This window comes from Pseudophryne corroboree, chromosome 3 (assembly GCF_028390025.1).
Source record: "Pseudophryne corroboree isolate aPseCor3 chromosome 3, aPseCor3.hap2, whole genome shotgun sequence".
In the NCBI taxonomy this organism is placed as follows: Eukaryota; Metazoa; Chordata; class Amphibia; order Anura; family Myobatrachidae; genus Pseudophryne; species Pseudophryne corroboree.
Window position 1 is genome coordinate 633,769,923 of NC_086446.1, and position 27,962 is coordinate 633,797,884.

At 41.3% G+C, this 27,962-nt stretch overlaps 1 protein-coding gene across 6 annotated transcripts in view; it reads left to right on the forward strand.

The window, feature by feature from the left end:
* Positions 1 to 25,493, forward strand: part of PRKG1 (protein kinase cGMP-dependent 1) — a 1,872,748-nt gene extending 1,847,255 nt beyond the window's left edge. For all 6 annotated transcript variants that reach the window (XM_063961733.1, XM_063961735.1, XM_063961737.1 and 3 more), the window contains 6 exons: positions 1,225 to 1,366; positions 4,048 to 4,211; positions 8,602 to 8,724; positions 10,981 to 11,043; positions 17,612 to 17,678; positions 20,680 to 25,493. In XM_063961733.1, coding sequence (XP_063817803.1) covers positions 1,225 to 1,366; positions 4,048 to 4,211; positions 8,602 to 8,724; positions 10,981 to 11,043; positions 17,612 to 17,678; positions 20,680 to 20,778 — 658 coding nt within the window. In that variant the 3' untranslated portion in view covers positions 20,779 to 25,493. The remainder of the gene's footprint in view (positions 1 to 1,224; positions 1,367 to 4,047; positions 4,212 to 8,601; positions 8,725 to 10,980; positions 11,044 to 17,611; positions 17,679 to 20,679) is intronic.
* The last annotated feature ends 2,469 nt before the right edge of the window (positions 25,494 to 27,962 follow it).

The window sequence follows — 27,962 nt, forward strand, 5'->3', positions numbered from 1 at the left end:
AGATTGAGCCTGCATGCAGGCTCAATCTAGCACCGGCGATAGCGATCGCTATCGCTGGGGGGCATACACACGGCAGATCCGTGCTTAAAATCTAAGCAATCTAGCAAGATTGCTTAGATTTTAAGCATGGATCTCTCCGTGTGTACCCCCCTTTACATGCAGGTTACTTGCGATAACTGATTACAAGGATAAGATATAGCAAATAATGTGCAGGATATTGGTGGTCATTCCGAGTTGTTCGCTCGTTTGCCGATTTTCGCTATGCTGCGATTTGTTGCAAAATGCGCATGCGCAAGGCACGCAGGGCGCATGCGCTTAGTTATTTAACTAAAAACTTTGTATATTTGCTGTGGATTTTGCAGCGCTTTTCAGTCGCACTGCTGATCGGTGAATGATTGACAGGAAAGGGGCGTTTCTGGGTGGTAACTGAGCGTTTTCCGGGAGTGTTCTAAAAAACACAGGCGTGTCAGGGAAAAACGCGGGAGTGTCTGGAGAAACGGGGGAGTGGTTGGCCGAACGCAGGGCGTGTTTGTGACGTCAAACCAGGAACTAAACGGACTGAGCTGATCGCAATCTGTGAGTAGGTCTGGAGCTACTCAGAAACTGCAAAGAATTATTTATTAGCAGTTCTGCTAATCTTTCGTTCGCTATTCTGCTAAGCTAAGATACACTCCCAGAGGGCGGCGGCTTAGCGTGTGCAATGCTGCTAAAAGCAGCTAGCGAGCGAACAACTCGGAATGAGGGCCAGTGTACCGTCCCTAATATATTCCAGTATTTAGGATAATTAGAGTTCTAAATAGCACAAAATACCTATGACAACCCAACCTATGTTTAGAATGTCTCTTTTCTGTGTGTATAAATTTGGACCAAGCCATATTCATTGTTGTAGTAAACAAAGGGTATTTATACATCACCAATAACTGTTTATTAGAGGTACATAATTATAACGTATCCATGGCATGTTGGCAGTTTCTAATGGACACTTTTCACTGTATCTTTTCCATTGCATAATTATGTTCCTCATTGCATATGTATTTTATCATTGTGCTGAATTGTGTGTACACCTTAGGCAACTCAGTTGCGCTAAGGTCATTCAACAGCAAACGCGTTGAATGTAAAAGTCTTCTCGACATTGTGACCGTGATTCTCGATAATTAAATATACATAAATATAAATAAAGATGATATGATAATATGTTTATGACTTTATGGCATATTTTTGCAGAGGCTCATTTGAAGATTCTACAACGAGGTTTTATACGGCTTGTGTAGTAGAGGCCTTTGCTTATCTGCATTCCAAAGGGATTATTTATAGGGACCTCAAACCAGAGAACCTTATTTTGGATCATCGAGGTTATGCAAAGCTGGTGAGTGAAAACATTTAATCATATATATTATAGTTTATGATTAAAAAGTAGTTTTTGCTAACCTGACCAATTTTCTCAACCTCTGACAGTTTACCACTTACCTTTGTAGCAGTTCATATTATTCACTGGACTTGAGTTGTTTAAATGTCAATGAATACTGGAAAAATGCGACTGTTCTAAAACTACTGACCGGTAGTGTGTTAGTCTTGTTCATTGTCTGCGCAGATTTTCTGTTAATTGCCCTATGTGCCCAGCAAATAAGTTTGGGAAATTGGTGGTTAGTATCTAGGCAGTGTAGCTGCAGTTTCATACTTACATTTCTTTACAACAGACTGCACTGAGCTGATCAATGCCATTACACAAAGCATTGGCGTTTTTATAATGCGGCAATGTGTGTGCGAGGGCCACGGGCCCCCAGGTCTAGGGTGGCCCACCCCGCACACACTGCACCCATTTGCTTAATACTTACCTCTCTGAAGTCCCCCGTCGAAGCCATCCCTTTTTGGCAGCACAATAGAGTTTGAACACTAGGGGGAACAAACTCTATTGCGCCTGCTGAAAACTCCGGAAAGATGGCATGGCGGCCATTTTTCCGGAGTTTCGCGCATGCGCATTAGCAAAATATTTGGGAAAATGGCCGCTGCGCCGTGTTCCCCGAGGTTTGCGCATGCGCAATAGAGTCTGGTCTCAGACTCTATTGCCGCTGCCGCGGAGGAGGATGGCACCGCCGGGGGACTCCGGAGAGGTAAGTATTAAATGCTGTGCATCAGTCAGAGAGGAGGGGGCCCCTGAAGCAGAAGGCTGCACACGGGTCTCCTCCTCACTTAAAACGCCCCTGACACAAAGCCTTTTCCATCTTGGGGTACCTCACTGATGCAGAGGTGAACACAAATGTCATCTCATCTGTGATCACGCATACAGCAGATATGCAAAAATATGCTAATGACGCTGGCACGGGATTTGTTCAGAGACTCGTCTATCATCCGCTGCTTGCGTACAAAGACGTACCATTGGTTAAACATCCATCGCAACCCCGTGATTGCGCAGAATGTCCATCACAAGTAAGCTGCACGAACCTTTACAACTGCATAAGAATTTGCAGACTCAGACATACTCAGAAAACAGTCATGACACGCCAGCGTTTTTTAAGTCACTCACGTTACCTCTCCCAAACATTCACTACCTGTTACTCACTTTACAAAAAAATCCTCACTGTGGGCCTGATTCAGCCGGTGATTCAGACCTGATCGCTGCTGTGCATTTTCGCTCAGTGGGCAATCAGGTAATAACATTGCATGCACCGCAATGCGCATGCTGGCCAAAAGCAACAGGCAGTGACAGGATGATGATAAATTTCATTCGCACCGGCTTTCTCAAGGTTATTGACAGGAAGAGGCCTTTTGTGGGTGGTAACCTACCATTTTCTGGGAGTGTCAGGGAACACGCAGGCGTTCCCAAGCATTTTCAGGGAGGGTGTGTGATGTCAGCTCCGGCCCCTATCAGCCTGTTCTCATCGCACTGTAGGAGTAAGTCCTGGGCTGCGCAGAGACTGCACACACTGAGTGAGCTGTGAACGGATTTGCAGCTGCCCTCATGCGATCGCACACTTGCATGGGCGAATTTCCATTTCCCCTTGGGTGGCGACTATTCGATCGCAGGATAGCAACATTAGCAGCCCAGCGATCAGGTCTGACTCAACCCTTCAGTAAGGATTGCTAAATTGCAAAAATGCTAATTGGCCGATCATCGGCAGACTGTGCATTGTGCGTGTGCGAAGACCAAAGTGTGAACGCTCTGCAATTGCAGGCCCAGTGAAATGCGACCGCAAAGTGACTGACAGGAAGTGAACGTTTGAGGGAGGCAACATGGCATTTGTGGGTCATGGTTGGGAAAACGCAGGTGTGTCTTGGCCATTTGCAGGGTGTGCATCTGATTTCAGCTGCAATTGCTGTGAAGAAAAACATGGCGCCCGGTGCGACTGCAATTGCATTATTTTGAGTAGGCATGGGTCAACAGCAACTGTCGATGATGCTCGATTTCTGTGTATGCATCGCAGTTATGTGAATGCAGTGGTGGGCATCTTTTTCCTTTCTGAGCGGCTCTTCACATGCGGTTTTTTTTCACTAGCAGTATTGAGACAAACACTATTTCAGCTTCAATAGCAATCCTTACTGAATTAGGCCCTGTGTCCGCTTTCGCTAGTCAATCACTGTGCGTGCGAAGTGCGACTGTGGTAAAAGTACAGCACAAGAAAAATTTGCTCAACTGCGCAAGCATGGGCACTGCGTCCACCTCTGAATCCGAAACTGGGAGAAGGGTAGGCCATATTTATATGTACAAAGAGTTCCATGATTGACCATTCTGCGATGGACAACATTTATTTGCAAATAGATCATCCCTCTCCTATTATTTTTAGGGTTTATGACTTATTAGAAGATATCTAGAAATATATATATATATATATTATTTTTTTTATTTTTTTTCTATGAACACTGCATTGCTCTGAAGATCAATTGCAGACTGAGAGAGTTCTTCTATGTTAGGTTGTGTTCTTTTGTCTTGATGACCTTTGTTATAGTGTGGAGTACAGAGTAATATCCATTGCAGATGGATCATCTTTTGTCTGGGGGCGAGCACAATACCCACTACTTGGCTTTGATTATATTCTTCTTCTATCACAGGTTGACTTTGGCTTTGCAAAGAAAATAGGCTTTGGTAAGAAAACATGGACTTTTTGCGGAACCCCTGAATATGTAGCTCCAGAGATCATCTTGAACAAAGGTCACGACATTTCAGCAGACTACTGGTCACTGGGAATCTTAATGTATGAACTCCTGACTGGCAGGTATGAGCATCGTCATGATAAAAATAGAAAAAGCAAACCATAGCAAATGTATGCCTTTGTCACTTTGATTATATCAGTGGCAGCAGCAAGACTTGGCACTCATCGTTGTAAGCTAATGCTTATCTAACAAGGATATACAATGCAATGCATGAAACCTGAAAAATAAAATGAAAGCAATGGGATTGAAAGCCGATTACCTAATGTGATTTTATACATGGGGAAATACATTGATTAAATTGATTAAATATCTTTTCTTAATGAATAAAGTGCTTTGATTTGATATTGTGCTGTCATACACAAATAGAACGTACACAATATAATGCAAAGTTAGGCAACCTGTGGCACGCCAAGTGTGCAGAAACTACAACTCCCAGACGATAGACCAGAGTAGCCGGTCCTATTAATTAGGATTGGTGCAGCCATAGGCAGTGCGCACAAATGGTGCTTACAGTAATTTAGTAATTGTGTACCGTACTGTACAACACACAATCCTCCTTTATTGTATTTTCTGGAAAAATATGTAAATGTGAAGAAGCAAATAAAAAATAAAATAAAAGGAAAGCCATAGCAGATACATGAACCCATGTCAGTGACTTCGCTGCAGTAGGCGATGTTTGCTTATACATTATATATTTCATCTTCTGACAATATATTTCTATAAAATTGCAAATTTACTGAACATAATATTTGCATGTATCTTGTTCACAAAGAATTATTAAGTACATTTAAAGTGGCCTAATAAAAATTGCAACATTTCATTGGCAAATACTGTATTTAGAATACATTCCAGGTACTTTAACCTCCAATGCAACATGACCAAATTATAATGCACTCTGAGCATTCATTGGTAATATATGGAGAGAGTCAGTTTAACTGGATCTCCAAGATAGGTGGGAGATGAGAACTCCCCCTCCCCCCCACACAACAGCAGATCCGTTGCTACAGGGAGAATTCCCCCCCCCCACACACACACACACATACAACAGCAGATCCGTTGCTACAGGAAGGGAACATTAACCACATATCTATAAAAACACACACAGGGGTATATTTACTAAGGTCCCGATTTTGTCCGAGATGCCGTTTTTTCTTCAAAGTGTCATTTCGGTAATTTACTATGCAAAAATCTCGGCAGTGATGAGGGCATTCGTAATATTTTGGAAGTCCAAGGAAAAAATCACGAATCAATACACCATCGGTCAAATACGCCTGCAATTTGGTAGAAATCGGTAATTTACTAAAAAGTGAGATCCGTGCATGTTTATCAGTGGGAAGGGGATGGGAAAGTGTTTATTTTTCGAAAAAAAATTGCGTGGGGTCCCCCCTCCTAAGCAAAACCAGCCTCGGGCTCTTTGAGCCGGTCCTGGTTGCAAAAATATGGGTAAAAAAATGATAGAGGTTCCCCCATATTTAAACAACCAGCACCGGGCTCTGCGCCTGGTCCTGGTTCCAAAAATACGGGGGACAAAAAGCGTAGGGGTCCCCCGTATTTCTGAAACCAGCACCGGGCTCCACTAGCCAGATACATAATGCCACAGCCGGGGGACACTTTTATATAGGTCCCGGCGGTCCTGGCATTGCATAACCAACTAGTCACCCCTGGCCGGGGTACCCTGGAGGAGTGGGGACCCCTTCAATCAAGGGGTCCCCCCCCTCCAGCCACCCAAGGGCCAGGGGTGAAGCCTGAGGCTGTCCCCCCCCATCCAAGGGCTGCGAATGAGAGGCTGATAGCCGTTTTGAAAAAAAAAAATGAATATTGTTTTTAGTAGCAGTACTACAAGTCCCAGCAAGCCTCTCCCGCAAGCTGGTACTTGGAGAACCACAAGTACCAGCATGCGGAGGAAAACCGGGCCCGCTGGTACCTGTAGTACTACTACTAAAAAAATACCCCAATAAAAACATAAGACACACACCTTGAAAGTATAACTTTAATGCATACATACACACCTCCTTATACACATACTTACCTTATGTGGAACTTTGTGGTCAGCGGTTGACCGAAAGTAACCTCACCGCTGACCACAAAGTTCCCACCATTGGTTATAATGGAGCGCATAGGCGCTACATTGTAACACTGCCGTGTGCCGCCTGTAATACAGTACAGGAGCACACAGCCAATCAGGAGGGTGCCACAATGTGGCGCTCCCTGATTGGCTGATGGAACCCTCTTAGACTTAAGTCAGAGGGGGTTTCTGGCATTCGGGGAAAGGGGTCCCATGTGAAAACATGGGGCCCCTTTCAGTGCGAGGTCGGGTATCCGTTTTTTTTATTTTGACAAGTACCTGGATTACAAATGGATTACAAGAAGAAGAGCCTTCTACACTGGATTTTGTGAGTATAATTTTTTCCACAGGTACCCCATGGATTCTACATGGAGAAGAGGACTGACCCTCGTGTGAACATAAGGTAAGTATGTGTATATGGAGGTGTGGATGTATGTATTAAAGTTATACTTTCAAGGTGTGTGTCTTATGTTTTTATTGGGGTATTTTTTTAGTAGTAGTACTACAGGTACCAGCGGGCCCGGTTTTCCTCCGCATGCTGGTACTTGTGGTTCTCCAAGTACCAGCTTGCGGGGGAGGCTTGCTGGGACTTGTAGTACTGCTACTAAAAACAATATTCATTTTTTTTCAAAACGGCTATCAGCCTCCCATCCGCAGCCCTTGGATGGGTGGGACAGCCTCGGGCTTCACCCCTGGCCCTTGGGTGGCTGGAGGGGGGGGGAACCCTTGATTGAAGGGGTCCCCACTCCTCCAGGGTACCCCGGCCAGGGGTGACTAGTTGGTTATGTAATGCCAGGGCCACCGGGACCTATATAAAAGTGTCCCCCGGCTGTGGCATTATGTATCTGGCTAGTGGAGCCCGGTGCTGGTTTCAGAAATACAGGGGACCCCTACGCTTTTTGTCCCCCGTATTTTTGGAACCAGGACCAGGCGCAGAGCCCGGTGCTGGTTGTTTAAATATGGGGGAACCTTTATCATTTCCCCCCCCATATTTTTGCAACCAGGATCGGCTCAAAGAGCCCGAGGCTGGTTTTGCTTAGGAGGGGGGACCCCACGCAATTTTTTTTTTGATTTTAACACTGTTTTTTTTTTTTTAACAAGGTGCACAATGAAGCCCAGCACGGATCTCTCAGATCCGGCCGAGATTCAATGTATTAAAGTCAGCAGTGTTTTACAAGTCACTCACGTAAAACACTGCCTAAAAAAACGAATGACATCGACATCGGTAAAACCGAAAATGCAGAATACGGCAGCTTAGTAAATTACTCGTACTAAATTAAAAAAGTTGCATATTTACACTTTCGATGTCATTCGTGATTGAACTTTGACCTCAAACGGGAAAATACGATTTTTAGTAAATATACCCCACAGTGTCCATTTCAGCTCTTAAATAATTTACAGTTACATAATAAAGAGGGATGCACTCTCACTGATGCAGAAAAGGCAACCATTTTTAATAGGACATTATAACTGGGCTATACCAGTTTCAGACAGAAACAGTGTCAGACTGGGGCATGAAGGGCCCACCAGGGGAATGCAGTGATAGGGGCCCATACTTAGGGGTGTGTCAAGCCTACAAAGAGGGTGTAGTCAGCCTCCACAGAGGTTTGAAGTAAACAATTGTCTTGTGCAGTATAATGTAACATATCTACCATGTATAATACAAGTGCACGGTCTGGAACCTGATCCATAAAGGAAGGAGTGGGCCCTCAGGCAGTGGGGCCCACCGGTGGTTTCCCCTGTACCCCTGTGGGACGGTCCGACCCTGGACAGAAATGTCTGAAAGTCCCGGCAATTACCCAGCATTTCAGTGCCGGGTCGTTGTGCCGGGACCTGCCTGATCCCCCCCCCCCCCCCACACACACTCCTTTCACACAGACATGCAAATTACTGGGTCGAGAATTTCGACCCGGTAATTTTCAGATCAACACGGGTATTTTGTCTGTGTGAAAGGGTCAACCCCTGTAATAATTCCCGTGTCTCCGACCCTGGTAAATTCCAGGGTCGAAGTCCCGGGAATTACAACACAGGTTGACTCTTTGACACAGAAAAAGGACCCGAGTGTTTCATGAAATTACTGGGTGGAACTGCTTCATGCGGTAATTTCATATTCTGTCTGAAAGGGATATTATTGTTACATTGTGACTTCCTAATAAACTTGCTGCATTGCTGATTGGTGAGTGTACCCCTTTTTTGTCTATACATTTGGAATCCAGACTTTCTTTTCAATGTGGACTGTATGTTTTTTGGATTTATTAATTCTCATAAATAAAGGCGATACATTTTCCATTAACAATTGAAAAATATTAGAAATATTATTCACCAGTTCATATTAATAAATGTGATGAGATTTTCATTAACGTTAATTGTATTCATCGCTCCCGCAGCCCCCCATTCTCAGGTCCAGACCCTATGAAGACTTATAACATTATACTGAGAGGAATTGACATGATTGAGTTTCCAAAGAAGATTACCAAAAATGCTGCTAATCTAATAAAAAAACTATGCAGGTGAGATCGTCCGCAACTAATCCGGGCATAAGAAATTCATTTTCATTGTTCATGATGTCAACATTCGTTATGGGGACAGTGAAATACTGGCACCATTGCGACACACTTAAAATGCTAGTAACTGCATGTTAAAGAATACTTACAGTACCTACCCTCCCAGTCGATTCCCGCCATGGCCTTAATTTTGTGGAGTTTGTATATTCTCCCTGTGCTTGTGTGGGTTTCATCCATGTACTCTGGTTTCCTCCCGCAATCCAAAAATATACTGGTAGGTAATTGGCTCCCAACAAAATTAACCTTAGTGTGAATGTGTCTGCGTGTACATATGGTAGACAATATAGATTATTAGCACCACTGGGGCAGGAACTGATGTGAATGGACAAATATTCTCTGTAAAGTGCTGCAGAATATGTGTGCACTATATAAATAACTGGTGATAAGTAAATAATACAGAGGTGATAGGAGGGGATGTGTTACAGGGGAGTCGGGATGTACTATTACAAAGGGAAGCGTTACAATAGAGCTAGGGAGGTTAAAAAAGTTAGAGTGGAAGATCTTGGGTCACCGGCACCTATGGGTCACAACCATACATACACTAAATGGAGTGGCTACAATTCTGTCCCCATGTTGACTTTTTAACAGTGTTGCAAGGCATGGATTAACTGTAAAGAGGCTGCCCTTTCCCTAGTAATTTATGCCGGGTTCTATGTGTTAATACACGATAACAGATAGAAACATAGAATGTGACGACAGATAAGAACCACTTGGCCCATCTAATCTGCCCCTTTTTTTTCACATTATTTTTTTCTCTAACCTTGTTTGATCCTTATTTCTGTTTAATGATATACTTATGTCTATCCCATGCATGTTTAAATTGTTCCACTGTCTTAGCATCTACCACCTCTAATGGGAGGCTATTCCACTTATCCACTACCCTTTCTATGAAGTAATTTTTCCTCAAATTTCCCCTGAACCCCCTCCAGTCTCAGTGTATGTCCTCGTGTCCAATTGCTTCTCTTAATTTGGAGAATGTTTCCCTCCTGGAGTTTGTTAAAACCCTTGATATATTTGAAAGCTTCTATCATGTCTCCCCTTTCCCTTCTCTGCTCCAAACTATACATATAGAGCTTTCTTAGTCTTTCTGGGTATGTTATGTGATGTAGGCCATGCACCATTTTAGTTGCCCTTATTTGTACAGTTTCTAATGTATTAATATCCTTTAAGTTATTGGGTGAGAAAAAGGGGCTCTATTTGAATAGCAATCCTCTTTCACACCCAGCAAATTATTCAGGCTAAGTAACACTAACACCCCCACAGCCTACATGTTCAACTATGGCAGGTTTGTTTTGGGATCTTTCAAATAAGTACAATGCTCAATGCAGCCTTTGGTCCAAAAATTACTTTGCATCACCAAAAATATACACTTACTGTGGGGGATTTAATATCCTTCAATAACTTGTAGTTACCTCTTATTTATGGATTGGGGCTCTGTTCTTATTGTCACTGCTTGGTTGAAACCAATTTGAAGTCACGAGTATGGAGCTTGATCCTTTTTAATGGTTAATGGGAGACACTCATTTTTTCACCCGTTTTAAAATGAGGCTAACTCGGAACGACTTTTGAGTTGAGCTGTTAATTTTAGGAATATATGAAAAAAAAATTAAAAAACCAGGGCACTATTTCTCAAGCAGCAATTAAAGTGCTTTGTAAAAATGTATTAATTGTGTAGGAAAATCCTTTTTTAATGTTTAATAAATACTCTCTTTCCTGGAAAGCATGAAATTCACATTTTGCATTTGCTTTATTTGCTAGTATGTGCTGCCCTCTTGCGGTGAGTCACTCTCACTACAAAACAGTTCAGAGCTCTATCAGCCTAAGAAAAATGTGTTTTTGTCCTTGAATGAAATACCATTAAACCATTCTCATTCATTATTTGTAATAGCTTTATTTTAATTAGAAAAGCAACTTTTATTTGGAAACTGTTTTATGCAGGGGAACAACTATTTTTTTCCCCTTGTCTTAATCTAGTGGTTCTTTAATTCACTGAGACACAAACTATCCTTCTCAATCAAGGATATTCTAAATATAAAATGATTGTGCTGAACAGAATTATTTTCTTGCTATTTTAAATTTTTTTGCGTAATTGTATTTCCCAGAATAAGTATACATTTTTATCACTGCTATAATAATACGTAAGTCAAGAAGAGAGGTTGGCATTTTCATAACTGATTTACGATTTTTTTTCTCCTTTAACAGGGACAATCCCTCAGAAAGGTTAGGAAACTTGAAAAATGGAGTGAAAGACATCCAAAAGCACAAGTAAGTGACTATTAAATACCAGAGCCTTTGTCCATGTGTGTAACAGACACATATATAGCAGGGCGGTGGGGTGTGCAGTGATGTCTGAATTATCCAGGTACAGTATTTCTGTCATTCTATCAAGTTCAGAGTAACAGTATTGATCATTAGGACTATCATAATGTACAGGCACACTGGGTAGCTGCCCAAGGCCCCACAATTCTAGGGGTCTTAAAGCAGAGGCAGGTGGTGGTCACAAAATCAGAGAGGTGAGGCAGCATTCTCTCCCAGCCTGCAGCCAGACAGTGAATATCTGTCAGCATGCTGATTGGTGATTGTTTTCCTGGAAAACACTGTAACATGAAATTTTGGATGCAGATACAGCCGCAATTACACACAAAATATAGGCATGTTGCATATCAGTTTAATCAGCTGAATCTGCTGGAGTGCCATATTGCATTACGTTGCAACTAAGATGCATTTCCATGGGAAAAGAACGCACAAAAAAAATCCTACCACAGCATGGCGCTACTTGAAAGGCTGTTTAGTGTGTCTGCAGCAAGGAGGAAAAAGGACACATCTGTAAATCAAAAATAATTGTTGTATTGTAGATACTTCAGAGTGATTAGTGCACCAGTCTGTGTCACTAGGGTTGGTGTTACCTAGTGCGGTAACTCATGGTGTCACCACCCATGGGCCTCCTCCTGTACCAGCGCATACAGGATCCGTAGTAATGTTTTGTACTAGTATTACTCATAAATCATAATCCCTGTACAGTATATCACTGAATGTAACGACAATAGTAGTGACAGAAACAGCTATCAAAATCATGTTCCTAATTATGAACGTGAGTGGCATTAAGAGACATGACATTGGACGTCTCTCTGCACAAGATGGCGGGTGAGTCATTGGGCAAGATGTACCAACCCTGCGCGGGATATCCCGCCACTTACTGCGCCTTAGTAATCACATATCAACTAACAAATGAGATGATTATCGTAAAGGGTAGCTATCCCAATAAGAGATGCCCTTGGCGAGGGCTGCAGGACTCCTGGGTTTATGCCCCGGAAGTTCACCTGCACATGCGCAGAAGGACGCTGTGGCCGTAGGGGATGCTGGGAGGGATCCGTCTGGATCCCTCTGACAACACCAATGCTGAAAGAAGCCTATAGGCTTATATAGGGTAAGACCAAATTTTGATGGCGTTACCTTCCGCCCGCAGCCTCGGGGTCTGGATCTTAGTACATATGGGAAATGAGGTAAAACCCTGACAACAGTACATCCTGCTGCTCATAATATTTTAGAATTACATTGACAACAAAATCACAGCTGTACATGCAACTGTATACACCTCTGAATCAGCCCTTTTTATGCCTTTTCCACACAAGACCAGGCTCAAGCCTGTGTATGCTGATGTCCAGTGTCTGATGCCAGTAAAGGCTCTGTGTTTTACCAGAAAACCTACCTATGAGTCCTTATGTCTAGTACCGATTTTACAATATATATATTTTACAATATATATATTATATATATATATATATATATATAGCGACTGGTGGCGGATCGGCACTCTCCTCAAAGTGAAACAAACTGCTCAGGTGCCTTCTGGAGTAGTAAATGCAGATGAATGGCTGTATATCAAACAGCGGCACTCAGAGACTGACAAAGCCAAATGAAAATAAAGTGCTGGTGCTTTTTATTCCATGTTACAGGCTACATATTCCAACGTTTCGGGGCGCACAGGCCCCTTTGTCAAGGTGAGCCAAAATACTCTGTATTTTGGCTCACCTTGAAAAAGGGGCCTGTGCGCCCCGAAACGTTGGAATATGTAGCCTGTAACATGGAATAAAAAGCACCAGCACTTTATTTTCATTTGGCTTTGTCAGTCTCTGAGTGCCGCTGTTTGATATACAGCCATTCATCTATATATATATATATATATATATATATATATATTTACACATATGCACACATATGCACACATGCATGCGCATACAAGGAAATCCCCCTCTATGAATCCTGCATTTGCCCCTGAGGGAGTAGGGCTCCAGGAACTATTATGGCATCAGTTCCCTCAATTAAACTCTGAAAACTGATGATGAATGTAGATCCCCATACTATTGTAGCAGGGCGTGAGGCACAATGGGAGTGTGCTGTGGGCAGGAGAGATCTGTGGTGTAGCAATGATGAAAGGTGTCCTTACTCCTTATACAGAAATTACTGTGTCCGCATGTATAATGGCCCTTTTCAGCAAGATGAGTAGGCCCCAATGTGAAAACATAGACATGAGTGCAGAGTCCCAGTGTGTAGTATACATGAGCTTGCAATTAATGTTTGTCTCCCTTAAAAATACCATTGCAGAAGCCATTGGGAGTAATTTAATACACTAAAAACAGAAATCGGTCGATTTATAGCTGTAAGAAGATCTGAAGTTTGACTGTAAAGCCGCCACCACCCAACAAGCAAAACCTCTGGCATCATAACATATACCGTATATATAACCATTAAATAGTGAATTATAGGAAGGTTTAGCAAGATAAACATTTTCCTTATAGGGATACATGGTAACTGTAAGAAGGGGGAAAACACGTTTGTATTTCTGTAGTGCGGACATGTCCGTTTTTCTTGTACACCCAGGAGAGCAGATGAAATGTTATTTTATCGAATTTGTGCCAAGAATGACTTTTCTAGCCAGAAAGATGTTGGGAAAATGAATCTTATCTTTCTGACTTGTATAACATAAATTATATACGCTATGGAAATTTATTTTATCTCAGGGCTCGTTTGACCTTAGTTAGAAAGACACACAAACAAACATGATGTTCCCATGACATTACACTTGGTAATAGTCCTCAAATAATTTGGATACACAATACCTATAGTGGAAATTTTACATGCTTTAATTAAACTAAATTTCTGGTTGTTATCTGTACAGGCTGAGTCTCCCATATACGAAAATCAGATATCCAAACCCTTCCTAAATCCCAAACTGTATGAGTGCGACTGAGATAATGACCGCTTTGCTTTCTGATGTTTCAATGTATACAAACTTTACTTCATGTACATAGTTATGAAAAATATTGTATAAAAGGATCTTCAGGCTATAAGCGGTATCCAATTAGCCCCAATCTGTTTTCATCCGATAAAAACAGGCGGTTATTGTGATTAGTGAGAGATGGTCATTATCGTGGTATCCAATTAAAGGCCATTTTCCTCTGCCGAATATGGACCAGCGATCACACGATAACACATGGGATCGGAGATAAGTCCCTGATCCCATGTGTTATCGCGGCTCCGGCAGCATGTTTATCGCAGATTATGCTTTGGGTGCCGCAGAATCCCCAATAAGTGCTGGCATCAGGGGGGAGGATTGCGCCGCATCGGGGCCAATAGGATAGCTCTTGGCGATACAATTACCCAGGTCATTGACCGCGGGTAATTGGTTACCCCCATGTGTATAAGGTGTATATGAAACATACATTTGTGTTTAGACTTGGGACCCATCATTATGTAAATGCAAATATTCCAAAATACGGAAAAATAGTACAGGTTGAGTATCCCATATCCAAATATTCCGAAATACGGAATATTCCGAAATACGGACTTTTTTGAGTGAGAGTGAGATAGTGAAACCTTTGTTTTTTGATCGCTCAATGTACACAAACTTTGTTTAATACACAAAGTTATTAAAAATATTGTATTAAATGACCTTCAGGCTGTTAGTATAAGGTGTATATGGAACATAAATGAAGTGTGTGAATGTAGACACACTTTGTTTAATGCACAAAGTTATAAAAAATATTGGCTAAAATGACCTTCAGGCTGTGTGTATAATGTGTATATGAACCATAAATGCATTCTGTGCTTAGTTTTAGGTCCCATCACCATGAGATCTCATTATGGTATGCAATTATTCCAAAATACGGAAAAATCCCATAGCCAAAATACCTCTGGTCCCAAGCATTTTGGATAAGGGAGACTCAACCTGTATATCCAAAACAGTTTCTAGTCCCAAGCATTTTGAATATGGAAGACCCAACCAGTATTTCTAATTGTTAGAAAAATACAGCACATTTCTCTACATAACTAATTAAATAATTCTTGCTGAGCTAGCATCCCATTGATGCCAATGTAATTGATGAACTTACAATGGAGGGGGTCAGAAGAGATTTGTCTTGCAAGTTTCTTAAAATTTACCTATGAATTACCGAAAAGTTCAGTAAAAGGTTTTAGTTTAACATATGCTTTGTGCCTCTCTCATATTCTATCTCCTGGTCACAGTAATTAATCTTCCCACCACTTCACTGAAAATGATTAATGCTTAGTAATTGTCATGTACAGTATGATGAAAACTACTACAGAAAATACTGCCCTCTGCTGAGCAAACGATGCATAACATATACAGTAAAACACTGTAGCTGTCTTATGTTGTACAATGGTGACATTCATACTTTCTACTCAGCATATACTTAACAATTTAATATTAATTATTAAAAAAAATGTATATAATTGACAGTTTAAAATGGAAAAACCAGAGCTGAATAATATTTACATTTCTACAAATGGTTAAGGAGTTTTTTTCACTGCATCTTTAAAATTTGTTTTCTAAAGATGTGCAGTACAATACATAAAGGACATAAATATATGCATAAACTCCTGTAAAATATTATTATACTTGTGTCACAAAACAAGTGCGCACAGGGCTGCCCTGCCGGGCGCAATCTCTCTCCTCTCCCGCACTAGTATCTCTAGTATCTCTGCTGGCAGCCACGGGCTATTGTCCATCTGCTCTTTCAGCAGCTTTGATCAGTGTCTAATGTGGAGCTGAAGCCGGGTTCCTCCATCTTAGTTCTTGTCACACATTTGCAGAACCTCCATGGAGTAAAGCAAGAAGCTGCATCAACTGTGAGCAGCTATGACAATACAGAACAGCTGATCAGTCAGGATCCAATCAGGAGTCAGTCAGCCGTCAGATGACTCCTCTGACCAATCATCAGAGACAGAGGGGTATAAAGATCCTGCAAATACACTTCCTGGTTATCAGTGCTTTGTTGCCTACAGACCTCTGCTGAGGATCTCTCTATCACCTTGCTCATTAACTTCTGTGCAGTTAACACCTTAGCACCCACTGACTCTATCCAGCAATCCTGAGTAGCTGGCTGTACTGCTCCGTATCCCAGCATCTGTGTCTAAGTAGTTGGTACTGCTCCGCATCTCATTCTTACATTATCATTACATTGTTCATCTCTCTTCACTCTCCAATCCTGTATGAAGAAGAGTTATATTAAGCAGTCTAGTTTTCAAGCAGGTCTTCCATGCTCCACTCCCGTAGTAACACCTAGACCAAACCCACAGACCAATCCAAGCCTGACAACTTGCAAGTAGTGATGGCATAGAGTACAGGAGGGATTCTCAACTCCATCCCTCATTTACCACCAACAGGTCATGTTTTGTGGATTACTTTAATCATGTGGATAATTTGTGGATTTCTTTAATCATGCACAGGTGAGTTCATCTGTTTTGCTGGGTCAGTAATAATGCCACCTGCTCCCTAGACAGAAATCTTGAAAACATGACCTGTTGGGAAAACTTGAGGGTTGAGGTTGAGAACCAATGGGGTACAGTATATGTGGCGGGCAGTGATGTCAGTTGTCTCCACTGGCGTATCTATAATGAGTGCAGTGTGAGTGCAGTGTGTGGGGGCCCACACCGCACACTCCAATGCCAGCAGCAGCAGTGCTGCACAAACCACCCAGTAAATGGCACGGCAGTCATTTTCCTGGCGTTTTTCACATGCACAGTAGGAAACACCATTTTTTTGGAGACCTGTACATGCTCACTAGACTCTTGGACAGAGCTAGGGTTTCTAGTGACCCTAATGCCCAGAGTAGAGAGGAGGGGGACTGGACAGAGACTTCACACAGGCCGCCTTCTCTTTTAAAACACCCCTGCTTGTCACACAAGTCATTGTCTATGTGGCAGCACACCTTTTGTATTGTCTTGTGAATCTTTGTTATATTTGACAGTAGGGGATAAGTTATAACCACTACTGTATGTCATCCTATGCCAGGGTGGGAGGGCACAGACGAACACATCATAAGCATTCTAGTGCAGAAACTTTTCTGCATTTATGTACAAGCATGTCAGCGTATTTCTGAACAGAAGGAACTTTGTCCGGAATGGTATAAAGCACTATTCTTGCCTGGAACATTTCTCAGCCTGTTAAAATAGCAGAAAGAAAACACCAGGGCCCAATGGGAGAACAAACAAATATCAACATAATAAAGAAATAAAATAAAATTAGTGCTCTATATCTCAAGATTGTCAAACAAATCAAATACCTGTTACTTCAACTGATCAACTACAGACTATAGCTACATATTTCTGCCTTACGTAAAACAATGATAATACAAATTAACAATGTTTTACCAGTATTGATAAAATGAATAACAATTTCATTATTATGCCATATTTTGCGATTTGGATACAAAAAGGTTGGCTATGTATAAAAATAGATTTTATTTTACATTGTGTGGAAACTGTTGTATTACTGGCAAGTGGTATACGTGAATCTTTTTCTGTCTTTTAGATGGTTTGAAGGCTTTAATTGGGAAGGTTTAAGAAAAGGTACTCTGACACCTCCTATAATACCAAGTGTAAGTATCTTATCTGTCATTTATCTCCTCTCCACCTATATCTTCTAAACATTGGTCACTTCAACCCATTTACTTGTAACTGATAATATAGCAATATAAGGTTTGTTGGCGCTGTGCAGGCGGGTATATATAAATATATATGTATAAAAACCTGTATATCAACTGCCACCAGGTGAGGAGGTAGCCAGCCTCCTCTAAATAGCAAAAAACTATACATTGTAGAATATATACCTAGTAGGCGCTTGACAATAGGAACAATCAATTAAAAATAAAACATTTTATTCCACATTTACAAAACACTTAGACAACACACAGTTAAAAAAGTGATAATAATGATCAGATGATACTCTTGATCTATATAATGTTTCAATATATCACGTCCATATGTAGTGTTGAGAGTCCCTGGAGTTGAAAATTTGTATTCAAAGCGTATAAAATAGATATTTATAGTTACCACCAGTTACTGTAGCAGGTGGAGACTCTCAGTATTGTTTCAGTCAGTCTCAACACCAAAGATGTATGCATAGGTGGTGGGTAGTAGTCCTGATACGGCAAGGCAACTGCTGGAACCAGCCGCTTAGTGAGCATGCAGCGGACACTATTATGTAGAGAGCCGCCACAGGTGATCGCTGGTATCAGGCAGCGGATCCAGCCGCTGTGAGTGTCCGTTAATATAGGAACTGCGGGTACAGTTTTGCAGGAAGCCACTGGAAGCATAAACTGGTAACTGATGAAGAGTCCAGCGGTATTACCAAGCTCTCATAATGTTATAGAGGCAGCTATTGTAATGCAGTAAGCCGCTGAACTCAGCCATATGGACGTGTGTAGCATGTCCAGTGATCTCCAAAGCCACTATAGACAAAGCAAAAGGCTTGCTGGTATAGATAGCCGGCACATACAGCCGCTGTTGTACAGGCTGCGCTGTGTCACTCCAGGGATCTCCCCTCTGTTTCCGCAGGTTACCCGTTACCCGTTCACACCGCACATTACTCGGTAATAACCCGGAAATAATCCTACTTTATTCCCGGGTTGAAATACCGTGTCAGGTGACCCGAAAAATAGAAATAGAATATTTCACACTGCACCTTGACCCCCGTCGACCCGGCAATATACCGGGTTTTTTGTGAGAAGAGAGAGGGGCATAAGACTGAACAGATGTCCTCAGATTATAAAGTAGGCATTACAACACTGTAACTTGCATCATACAAAATGCGACCTGTAAATGTTCTGAAGACAAATATTTAGGGCATCATTTATGTCTGTTGGGCACACAATTATTATTATTATTATTATTATTATTATTATTATTATCCTTTATTTATCTAGTGACTTACAGTTCAAGACAATATAGCACACGTACAGAGTATATGAGCATAGCTGCAGACGACACTGCAATAAGTATCCGAGTGGCAGAAAACTGAGGGATTTGATACTGCTGAAGGGAGTGTGGAATAGAAGATAGTTTAAGTAAGAGAAGAAAAGCACATGAGGGAAGAGAGCCCTGCTTGTGAGATCTTACATTATAAAGGGGAGGGGCAGATAGGGGCAACAGATGGGGTAGACAGTGAGCGTGCAACAGAGCAAAAGGACATAATATTGTAATAAAGACCCAAAAGGTACTGTAAATATATAGGTCTATAGTCTACTTACTAATCCTCGGAGAAAGATACAGTAGAGGGATATAAAGTACCAGTCAATAAGCTCTTAACTGCCATGTCACAGGCTGTGTTTGAAAAAATGATAGGGGCTGATAGGCTGGTACTTATCTCTGTCCACTTTATCTCCATCTAAAGTTTATTACATAGACCCTGTTATCTCTCTCCAAGGCTTAATAAATCTGTTTATCACCAGTTATTTATATAGCACACACATACAGGAGGGCCTGATTCGGATTTGGAAGCAAGGCAGAAAAAGCACGTAAGTTTACATCTGAAACAAACCATGCTGCCTTGCAAGGGAAGGAAATACATTGATATTGTTTCTGTGCAGGGTAAATACTGGTTGCTTTTGCATGTAGCCCACAAATGTTAGAGAGCTTTATTTTTATACTGCAATTTAGATTTTGGTTTGGACACACTCCACCCAAATCTAAATCTCTCTGCACATGTTACATCTGCCCCACCTGCAGTGCAGTATGGTTTTACCCAATTGCTTGCCTTATTGGTTTGCTTTTACATCTGAAATACCCACATATTGGGGGTAATTCCAAGTTGATCGCAGCAGGAATTTTGTTAGCAGTTGGGCAAAACCATGTGCACTGCACGGGAAGCAGATATAACATGTGCAGAAAGAGTTAGATTTGGGTGGGTTATTTTATTTCTGTGCAGGGTAAATAGTGGCTGCTTTATTTTTTACACTGCAAATTAGATTGCAGATTGATCACACCACACCCAAATCTAACTCTCTCTGCACATGTTATATCTGCCTCCCCTGCAGTGCACATGGTTTTGCCCAACTGCTAACAAAATTCCTGCTGCGATCAACTTGGAATTACCCCCATTGTGCAGCACTTTACAGAGAATATTTAGACATTCACATCAGTCCCTGTCCCAGTCGTGCTTATAATCTATATTACCTATCACATGTACACACACATTATGGATCATTTTTTGGTCAGAATCCAGTAAAACTACCAGTATGCTTTTGGACTGTGGGAGGAAATCAGTATACCTACAAGATACTCACACAAAAATGGGGAGAACATACAAATTACACCCAGTTTGGGCCTTGGTGAGATTCAAACTGAAGACTTCAATGCTGTGAGGCAGTAATGCTCACCACTACATCAACTGTGCTGCCAAGAGTGATATAAAATAAATACAAATAACCATCATTAAACTTGGCTACATAAGACCAGCACTGCTCAAACCCTTACACAGAATGCACCTGTAGCCATTAATAATAAATCTAACATGAGTATTACAATCGCAGCAAAAACAAGGTTCTGATGTGATTCATTCTATCCGACATCTCACGGAGCAATGTACCAATTGCTTTGCAGGTAGCATCACCGACGGACACAAGCAATTTTGACAGTTTTCCAGAAGACAACGACGATCCTCCGCCTGATGACAACTCAGGATGGGACATTGACTTTTAATGCATTTTTCTTACCTGCTTCTGCCTTGCTGAAGACAGCTTTCCTGAAACATGGCTGCCTAGAGAACAAAAGAAGGAATTAGGGAAGATTAATGCTCGGGGTCACCATGATGCCTTGATTGATGCTGCTATAGTAACTACAGTGGCATTAGGACTTATTGCTTAGTTCACAATAACCCTCTTTAACATATTTTATGTTATGACCTTTAAATAGCAGTTGACATGGTGGTCCTGAAGCAACGCCTCTCATTCAGAAAAAATAAAATAAAAATACATGCATTCTATTATAGCAGAGATCACAGTTAACCTTTGGAACAGTATAGAGTAAAATGTATGACAAATGTACATATTTTGTAGCTAGCACTATCCATAGGAAGGAATAATTTATTTTGGTTCAGCCGTCCACGGATGGTAGGGATGCCTCAGTCTTTAGAAGACTAATGTGTAATGCTGCCTCTCTAGCCCTAGTATTACAGCTCTCACCATCCTCTGGCTGGCTGGGGCCGATGGGAGTAGTAAGTCAGCAGCAGCTTTAGAGTCAGAATTGCATGTTCCTCCTTTAAAGTACTTAAATCAATGGCTTAACTGCAGGTCAGAGAAAATAATAGAGGGAAATATTTATTAATGTTTTACCCTAGTTGCGTCCTGCTGAAAACAATCCTTTCTTTTCTTTCAAACAAAATGTGGCAAATTTATTAACTTGCACCCATTACCCCCATAGAACGGATGCTGACATTTTTCTGGCTGAGCAATATTCACGAGAATGCAGCCAACTAACTGGTTTAGTAGTAACTAAAGGCATCTCTGAGGTATGAGGTACTCTGTGCCTCATTCACATCACAAGTTCATAGTAAATGATCATGCAGTATTCAGAATATTAGTTCAGCCCACAAAAAAAGCCTGGCACCTCTGTGTTGTAGGCAATGGGTGCACCCAGGGCTGCCGAGAGGATGCTGTGGCTCTAGTGCAGCAACTTCTCACCCATGCCGCCATCCCGCATAATAAGGGTGTGTGATCGTGTGGACCAATAGGAAGCCGTAAACTCTCTGCTGTTGGTCTGTGCAGTAATCTGTCCTTTTGATTTGGCTCTGCAGCTCCCTAAGTTGGGTGGAACCAAAACTATGGGCCCCATACTGCTCTGGGTTTCGGCCACCCCTTTTACAATGGGCCACTGCAGCCGGTCCCCAAGGCAGGTCTGGCTCCAGGTGTTTGTACCTCTCCCCTCTTGGTGGCTCTGGGTTCACTGTGATATACTGTATATGGTACAAGTTTTCCCAATAAAGTAACGAACAGGATTTTGGTTACATTCTACTCATTGTGAGGACCACAATCATTTGGTCATTATGTGTTCATGTCAAATCAATTCTTGAAGTTGTGTTTTTTTTTACTTGTGTTCATGACCAGACTGAATGTTAACCTCTCTCTTTTGTTAGATTTTTAAAAATTCTAATAATAAAAAGCACAACTGTTGCATTTGCTGTTGATAATGAAAGGTATCAATTCATTTGTCCATCTTCATCTACGGTTCTGAATGTAGTTAGTTAGGAGCTGTACCATACATTTGTGCTCTAGACGGAAGTGACAAAGGTTTTCAAGTCATCATGGGCTACAAAATGTGACTTTGGGAACTTACACCTATTTCAAGAAATGAATAGAGATCGGATAGGACAACTACTACTTTTCCTAGTCAGTAAACTGCAGCTGCCAATGTGCTCAGAGGTTAATTGAGGATGAAAAAAATCTGAAGCTGAAGGGTCACTATCATGAAAAACTGGTAATGTTTTCAGTTGTAAATTTTGCAACCTAGCCTGGTGTCCTGTTATTGGTGCTACAGACATAGCAGTCCCATCCTGCGCCCCCTGAAGATGCTGCACCACCCTATCCTGCCCCCACTATGCCCTGCCCCCTCTCTACTTACTGCTCCATCCCACCCCGCCCCCTTTATACTGATTTGTCCTGTCCTGCCCTCTGATCTTTCACGCCCCATACTTACCCCATTCCTGGCAGCCTATCTGACTAAGTCAGGGTGTGTGTCATGCCCCCACTGGCTGCCACTGCTACAGCAATGTGCCATTCCACCCGCCACCCATCTATGCCATCCCCACCAACCCCCCCCACCCCCACCCCCTGCATACTGTGCTGACCTGGTAACCACAAAGTCTGCAACTCTGAAATATTTAAATTTATATATACAGTATATATTTACATATATACATATAAGAAACTGCTAAACAGTGTCTGTTAGACGATGTGGCCTCACTCAGGATACCTAGGCTTTGGACATCGGCCTAAAATGACCTGAAAGGTTGCAGAAATAACAATGACGTATATACTGGGTTCAGTGTACCTTTCATAGTATTACAGTATCTTTAAACATGAAACACCGTTTTGATGATAGTGTCCCTTTAAGAAGCATTATAGCCAAGAAGCTAGTGATCTTGTCAAGGACTTAATTTAGTTCTCAAAAGGAAACCTCTTACCGTATATGACAGACAGCAGTCCGTTGTGTCTTGTGGGAGTAGAGCGCTGTGATGCATACACTAAAAAGGGCATTTAAATGAGGTTGAGGTTCATGTAATACACGTTCTCCTAAATGATATCAGTCAGTGTCAGATAAGCTCTCTTCACTTTTTTTTATAGGTGCTATGTATATACTTGATCTGATACATGTGTATAGCTCAATCAGCAATCCTTATATGTGTGAAAAGCATTTTTAATGAGTATCCCAAAGCTCAAATCTGTGATAATAATAAATAAATTGCCTGGCTTATCTCCAATAGTTAAGGCAATACAGATCTGTTTTACTGCAAGTTCCCACAAAATAAGCTAGATAACATGGGTTCTAGCAATGTACCAATCACTTGGTAATTTTATATACAGGTATCTACTGTTAAATTCTGACACATAACCAAGTAGACTAGTATAACATATATTGTGAATTCCCAGAATTGTAACATCAATCAGTTCTGTTCTACTCTTGGCCACCTAAAGTTTTATGTACAGCAACCCAAGTGTATTTAGAGTCAGTATGTAGCAATAAACCAAGGTGAGCAAGATAACTAGTCTATTAATGGAAATGCTGACAGTGTATGTGTAATATGATAAATGTATACTATAGAAAGGTGAGTCTAATTATACACATGCCCAGTGCAAAGATAAATGCCCTGCTGAAATAATATTGTTCGGTCTTGAAGCATCATACTATATATGTCCAATAAGAACATAGACAGAACTGTATATACTGTATACTGTAACTACCTCTGTTGTAGGGGATAGCTACTTTTATCAATGTGGCATATGGCGATTGTTAAGGTAGAACGGCATACATGATATGAACTATCTAATGGTACGGTTGCCACTGTACTTCCTAGCTCTAGAGCACCCTTCCCTTGAAATCCTCCCACTGTAATCTATCCAAAGACTGGAGCACCATTTTACTGTAGATTTTGTAATCTTTACAAAGCAGATTTAATTTGCTTTGTTATTGGCACAGCCTAAATATTTAGGTTTAATGTTAAGTTTCAGGACAAACATTTTCATGCAACTCTTCTCACGTCATGTTGGACTTGCATTGCAGCTCCCTCTAGTGGCAAAGAGTTGAGGAAATGGCACACTGATAATTCTTCCATTTGGATATCAGGCTATAGATAGTAAGAAATAAACAAAAATAACATCATTTCCATCATTTACCATCATTACTCATATTATTTCATCGGTGTCATGTCTAGTGATTATGTCTGAGTTCAAATTTGTGGGCACTTTCATTATTCCATAGGTTTCACCTATAGCTTAGCTTGGGGAAACCATGAAAATGTATATGAGCACATTAAACAACTGTATAAAGGAGGGAGGTGGGCTATTGGGTAGGCAATATGAAATAGTATACGTAGAAAACTCATTGGTGACATACACACTACTGTAAGCTATGTGACAAGATTTACAATATATCATAGTAATATTTTACATGTCATTTTATTCATGAAAGCTACAGTATCATTCTCTGACTGTGAGCTGTTCACCTATTTTCTGTGTTCCAAGCATGTCTGGATTGGAGTGTATATGTACTCATTACAATGCATTAGCTGTTCTTGTAGGACTCCTGGCTAACACAGTATTGGTGTGACTATAGATATTTTTGTGTTACTATTTTGTAAGATATGCATAGTCGTTCTCTTTTTAAGTAGTCATCCAGAACATTCTCATCAATTTCTTATTTGTAACGTGCAGTGTTTTTTTAGGTACTGGTGGGCAAAAATTATTGTCAGTATTAGTGAGCTGCTGTACCCTGTCCTCTCATTTGTTCCATCGTCCTGAACCTCAGAACCTGATGATTTTGGCATTGTTACAAGTGCCTTAAACTCATGGCATCTTCTAATAACCGTTTGGTGTTATGCTGCATGGCTAAGACAAACACACCTCAAACTGTTGTCCTTTCTTAGCTTGCTATGTTTTACAGTCCTTTCTGCTGACAATTTCTACGCCTTTATTATATATTGATAAAATACAGAAATGATGACGTTGTTCTAATGATTTCTGTTCATTGTACTGGAGCTGTGTGTCTGTTAATGAGATGCAGCATCATTTCTGTGAAATGTATAAATGTATGCGCGGGTCTAATTAATATATGGCATACTATCAGTCTGTATACAGGTATTACTGTTTTGCTAAGGTGCAAGTAGGAACTATGACGTTACAATAAATATCTGCTCTACACTATTCTAGTCCAGACTCCAATAAATTGTTCCTAGCACAGATGGGAGAAGTCAGTTATTATGCGGTGTATGGGGATTACTAACCAAACTGACTGATCCTTCCATGGCAAACTCCAAACTAAGCGTTAGCTATCTTTCTGGTGGTTTTCCTGCTCTAGGAGGAAGACTTCGTGGGAGTTCCCCAAAGCAACCAATCAGATTCTATAGTTCATTCTATTTAATGACATCTACAATCTGATTGGGTGAGATGAGCAATATCTCCACTTGTCTTCATGAGAAGGTTTGATCCATGTCCCCCTTATGCTGCCTATAGATGCAGTCACCCCCAGATCACTGACTGTAAATGTTCTCTTGTAATATAAAGACATTGCAGTTTGTGAGAAAGTCACTCTTCCAATCCTAATGATCATGTGCAACCACTTAACCCCTGTATGGCTACGCAAGTTTAACTTTTGCAATGCACACAATATCTGGTCCATTGTCAGAGTTTAGTTACTATTACACAACAGAGAATCTAAGTTGTGTGAAAAATCCATAGTGAGATGGCTATGCATACCTCTCACAGTTACAGAGATTAATCTTACAATTTAGCGGGAAAATAATTGTGTCGCTGTTTAAGGAATCCATTTAAGACATCTGTCCAGTTCTTGTTGTTTTAACATTAACTAAACCTAAAATACTGGTTAATCCAATTAGAACAGTTGTTTCTTGTAAGATTCATAAATATGTTTCACAATTATATATTTTTTTTCATATTATGGCAAAATTTCTAATATTTGGAATTTCTTGCAATCTTTGTGCAAGTCACTGGCCTCAGTACTTTCCCATGTTTGGCTACACAGTTCCATTTAAGGGTAGATTTACTACGACTTCCATAAAAGAGAAAGCAGAGTTACCCACAGCAGCCATACTTGTGTAAGCATACTGTATACTAGATTGGGAATAGCTACAATCTGATTAGAAGCTATTGCTAGGCTTGCTGTAACATTCCTTTAATCCAGTACATCTATGAGTTACACAGGTTCTGTAGCTGATTACAATCAGGTGCAATGCAGGATCGATTTTACCTTACCACAGAACCTGTGTAAACATAGGGGTCCCAGATTAAAGGGATATTATGGCAAGCCTAGCTATGGATGAAGTAAGAAGTAATAGTACGTCTACACCCTAGTCCTATTCAGTGAGATCTTTCTTGTCATGATCACAGCCTAAGGGTGGTGTCACCTGAGCTGAAGAGCACAGACGAGGTAATTCACGAGCCAACTGAAGACCAGCTCCTTGATGTGCACTTATCTGGCCAGCTACCCACACAAGCGGATATGGTCAGATCAGAGGCCAGATGGTCAGATCACATCAAGGTGGTTGTCTACTGTATACTCTCAGGAGATGCTTCTGCAATACAGAAGCATCCCCCACAAGTGGAAAAGCAGAAAAAAAGAAAAATTGAAGGCCTTACACTATGCCAAATTATAAATGTAAAAAAAAAGTATTTTTTTTTTGCTACTTCTATTACCTTCCAACAACATTTTTAAGTTTTTCGGAAAAAATGATACTCACTTATGTGCAGAGGTTCTGAAACGCGGTCCTCAAGGCACCCCAACGTTCCAGGTCTTAAGTATATCTATGGCTCAGCACAGATGGTTAAATCAAATTGACTAAGGTACTAATTAAGGGACCTGTGGCCAAGCATGGATACACTTAAAACCAGAACCATTGGGGTGCCTTGAGGACCACATTTGAGAACCCCTGCTTTAGTGCTTGAAGCTTTGTTTTACATCAGATACAGCTCTTCTTTGATTGCTGTTTTTTTGCAAGGGTGCACCACTTTAAAAGCAAGGGGTCAAACCTCAATCTCTACTTCTTAAAGTTGATGCATACATTTTACATAGTAAAAATAAGCTTGCACAGAGGTGTAGCATGGGAAACCAGTGGCAGTGTACATCTCCTGATTAACTAGAGAGCTTCCAATCACCATTACATTCCTTTGTAGGGAGACCTGATCCAAGCTACACAGCTCCTCCCCAATATGCACCATAGTATGCCACATTATCCCCCACTGCTGCTCCTGCAGTATGACCCACAGCACCCCCCTGTATATCCACCTACCATTTTCAGGCTCCTCTCTTGAATCCTTCTGGGCCTCTGGCCCAGGATTAGATAAAAAAACAGAATGGCCCGGACCCTGTAAAGCCAGACCGAAACAGCTACCGGCAGCATACTCTGCCAGTATGGAGCTTGTAGTGCTTGTCCTCATCCATCCCCGTTCAGGGTGGGGGAGATTGAAACCTCCCTGTATGGTCCCAACCGTTCTGGTTATTACTCAGTATCACCTTCAGTATTTGTGCAATTGCAAGGTCAGAGCTGCGTACCAATACAGGTGATGGAACGGGATGCTGTTACAATACCGCTAGTCAGGATCCCGGATGTCACAGTTCCGACCCCAGAATCCCGACTAGTGGTGAAATACCGCCAC